Consider the following 4,564-nt stretch of genomic DNA (forward strand, 5'->3'; position numbering starts at 1 on the left):
TTCCCGATTACTTAGCGTGGTTTCACGTCGCGTGAAGTTGCCTTATCCATTTACTTCGTGTAGCGCGAACATGCAAGAACTTTGAATTGTGTGCCAACACTTCTCGTAGCATGAAGTGTATCAACCTTTTTCTTTGCGACGCACGAAGAATCAAAATTTCTAAATTTTTTATTTTAAGTCCCTGAAATTTGGTTAATGACATTTTTTGCACAAACTTAAGTTGGAAATTTTCGCGGTGTTACATCGGGTTTTCGAGTTTGAAAAGTAACGAATGTTAGAAGATTCACAACTTTTAGAAATTTCGTCCCGAAATTAAAACAAAAATAAATTTTAAAAGAAAACAACTAATACATGGAGTTGTTAAAGTTTTAATAAATTTTTATATATATGGCAAGGACACTTATATATAGGATGTACCAGCAGTGTATCCACCATGCCCGTATCAAATTTCATTTCTTGTAACATTCGTTACTTTTCAAACCCGAAAATCCGACCCATTATATACAAGTCTTTGACAACTGGAGACTTCGACTACAATTGTCGTCTGACGGAACGTCATCTAAAAGAATACGAGAGACATGGTAAGCCTTTCATGCGTATAAAGTTACTAATAGTCTAGATACAATAGGTATTCTCCATTTTGCAATATTTATCCAAAATGTTTGGAGAAAATTAAGAAAATACACATTTTCTTGAGTTCAAATGCATATGAGAAAATTATTAAATCCAAATTTGAAAGCAACCTTATATAAAAAAATTATGAACTGCTACTCGAATCCCAGTTTAAAAACAATTTGTAGTTTACCATATAAATCCAAATTCTTCGACAATAATGCACATTTATTTTCTTTATTTGTAATTACCTATGACTTTAAAATTTTATTTTAACATACCTACAACTTCAATTTTTATATTTCCTTATTTTCTTATTTCACCATTAATGTTAATAAATGAATCGGTTTGGATTTTCATTTAATAAAAATATTGAATTCACGTATTGAAATGACTTAAAAGATAAGGACCATATATTAATATTGGTTGAAAAAAAATGTGAGGATGGCTATGAAATTGACAGGTGGTAAAAGTGGTAGTATTTTATTAGAATAGATATTGAATTCATGTAATGTAACATGTCTTATTTAAAAAAAGCAACAACTTCATACTAAATAAATATAAAACGAAACCTGGTTCAAATCCGGTAACCACGGCGTGCTAGGCTGATCGTTAAGCGCGTAACCCGGCTCCTCCTCGTTCGAGTCTGGAAATAAATGGTTGAGCTACGACATTTTTTTTTATTTCTCTCTTCTCGGGCGTATGCTATAAAATATGTGTGTATGTTGATATTGTGTGTGTGTGATATATAATGATAAAGAGTGGGAGGGAGAGCCGGGGTACAATAATTCTAATGGGCATAATACGCTCCGTATAGTGCTATACGGGATATATAAGGTACGACTTGACAACCTAGGCAGTCTTAGGTTTAATGTACCCTACACATACATAGCGTATTAAGGGGTGTCTAGATGTCCCCAGAAGAACCCAAATTTTAGGCTCAAGATATTGACTACGTACTTGGTTATTGGCAAAGTACAATCTGTCACTTTTACATATAACAAACAAAGTTGAATACTAGGTTCTGTTAAGTGTAGCATCATACGAGCACAAGTTGATATATATTATGATCAAGAGAGCACATTATTAAATTAAAAGGACATCTTATAAAAACTAAAAAAAGTCAACTATATGTATATTAACGTAAAACAGGTTAACAAAACTGATGGTGTTAATTAGTTTTAGATACAAGAGTTCTGAATTCAACTTGGGCCGGGAGTACACAATTTGTTAAATACGTCGGTGGTGTGGTGATAGTAGGTATTTGACCGAAAATAATAATCAGATATGGTGTGATATAACCTCCCGTATAAATAGAGTAAAAATGTTTAGCATTTGTAACACGCCTTGAATTTTGAATACGTACACATCCATCTAAATCTTTGTATTAATGGAATCAGCAACCCAAAGTCCGAAATCTCTATCCTTGCCCCTGAGTACACGAATTGTACTATCGGAAATAGACCCTGCAATCGACCTACTTCTCCGGAAAGACAGCACAGTGCCCCGCCGTCTTCTCAAACTCGTGGACTTCCGAACCCCACCATTGTCCATACCCGTCCACGGTGTCAAGACACACGATGTCGTAGTCGATCCAACCCGCAATCTGTGGTTCCGTGTATTTGTCCCCACGCAGTATGCTGCGGAAGATCTCCCGGTGATGGTGTACTTTCACGGTGGTGGATATATTATCCTCTCCCCGGACGTCCCGGTATATGACTATGTTTGCCGCAAGTTCGCAAGAGAGTTGCATGCCGTTGTTGTTTCTGTCGACTACCGTCTTGCACCGGAGAACCGACACCCTGCCCAACATGATGACGGGTTTGATGTGCTGAAATTTCTCGATAATGAAAAGAATAGGTCTAAATGGCTGCCCAAGAATGCCAACATTTCGCGGTGCTTTATCGCCGGTGATAGCGCTGGCGGACACTTAGCTCATCATGTGACTCTAAGAGCCTCCCAATCTAAATTCCAGCAACTCCAGGTACATTACCTTTCGTTTTTCAATCATATATATTATAAGTTGTAAAATAAACAACTTAATTCATATCTTAATTAATTTAAGCGAAGCATGATCATGTGTATCTCTTTATTACAAAATGGAAACGGCATATATATACAATCTAGCCACAACCACCTGCATGGCTGTTGATGAACAATACTATGATGCTTTATTTTATAGGTAATTGGCCTGGTGGCCATCCAACCATTTTTTGGTGGGGAAGAGCGAACCGATTCTGAAATACGGCTGGATGGATCAGTACCTATTGTGACAATGAAGCGGACGGATTGGTTTTGGAACGCATTCATGCCGTCGGTTGAACCCTACAACCGAGACCATCCAATCATCAATGTTAGCGGGCCCAATGCGGTGGACATATCCAAAATGGATTTTCCACCGACCATGGTGGTCGCGGCTGGGTTTGATCCCCTTCGGGACCGGCATATAAGATACTACCAGTGGCTCAAGAGTAACGGGAAGGGAGCGTATTTCATTGACTTCCCAAACATGTTTCACGTATTCTTCCTTTTCTCGGAGTTGCCGGAATCTGACCAGCTTATATCGGATGTGAAGGGCTTCGTTCACAAAGTCTTAAACAAGGTATCACTGAAATTTTTATGAAGTCTCCAAACATTCATATATTTAGTTGCTTTTTGTATTAAAATACAAATCATTTTAGATATTTATTACCTTAATTTGTTTATTGCTTTCAGGCTTAGAAGATCGATATGGGCATGAAGTTTGTAAAAAGACCAATAAGAAATTAAACTTTTATTCATTTATGTGTTATTTTGTTTGGTTACTTTTTTGTTTTGAAATAAGGTTTTACGTTTAAATGTTTAAATCTTTGCTAATATATAATTATCATCATTACCTTGTTTCTTTTGTTGTTCTATGTTAATATAAATTATATTTAACGAAATTATAAGGGTTGTTTAATCCTATATTGTTTTAATTCTATCATATGTGTTAGTTATATTTGGAGTAAAATATTCATATACTAGTTTTTAGCCCCCGTGTTACGGAGGTTTATTTAGATATTTATTTTTAATTGTTTTGCTATTTTAATTTTTTATAATTATTTTTTTTTTCGAACTTTTGTTTTAAACTTTTCATTTTAGATTTTAAATAAACGAACACGAGCATATACAATAGAGAGATAACGATACATGAATATTATGTGAATGCCTGCCTCTCCATTTTCATTAACCAATATATATATATATATATATATATATATATATATATATATATATATCATTTGAGAACTCTTAAATTATTTAAGAACTTGAAGGAACTCTTAATAACTAACGTTTTTTATAAAAAAAAAATTTTATGTTGATCGATGTTATTTAAGTGTAGTTTTATCAATTTTGACGTCTATATTTACGATTACAATTATGAAAATTAGTTTTTTTTACGCATATCTATGTTTTTTTACACATATGTAAATTTTTATCACATAACTTGTGATTTATATATGTAATCAAAAATTTTTTTTTATAAATATGATAAAGCAAGTCTCAAATAATGTTAATATATAAAAAAAGTTAAAAAAATATTTGGTTTTTAAGAGTTTCTAAAAATTCTTAACTATTTTTGAGTTCTCAAATGAAACTAACCCTAAATATATATATATATATATATATATATATATATAATGCGTTAGTCTATTATGATTCTATAATAAGAGATAAGATTTCATACATGAATGCTAATACTATTATATAATCTCAACTATATGTAATATATAAGTCTATTACACCCCCGCAGTCAAAGCGGGAGGTGACCGAATGCTGAGACTGGACCGGAAATCTTCAAATAGAGCTCCGCGAAGGCATTTTGTGAATATATATGCTATTTGATACAGAGAAGGTACATGAAGAAGTATAACCTTACCCCGTGGAACCTATTCGCGAACAAAATGAATATCAAGCTCTATATGTTTTG

General features: G+C 33.5%; 1 protein-coding gene across 1 annotated transcript; it reads left to right on the plus strand.

The window, feature by feature from the left end:
- Positions 1 to 2,002: 2,002 nt before the first annotated feature.
- LOC143631577 (putative carboxylesterase 18) lies at positions 2,003 to 3,252 on the plus strand. The gene is made up of 2 exons (XM_077100298.1): positions 2,003 to 2,596; positions 2,795 to 3,252. Exons 1-2 carry the CDS (start codon positions 2,003 to 2,005, stop codon positions 3,233 to 3,235), a joined length of 1,035 nt encoding a protein of 344 aa, XP_076956413.1. The 3' UTR covers positions 3,236 to 3,252.
- The last annotated feature ends 1,312 nt before the right edge of the window (positions 3,253 to 4,564 follow it).

Source organism: Bidens hawaiensis, unplaced genomic scaffold (assembly GCF_021521415.1).
Source record: "Bidens hawaiensis isolate Kalapana, Puna unplaced genomic scaffold, B.hawaiensis_p1.1 tig00006109_1, whole genome shotgun sequence".
Taxonomy (NCBI): Eukaryota; Viridiplantae; Streptophyta; class Magnoliopsida; order Asterales; family Asteraceae; genus Bidens; species Bidens hawaiensis.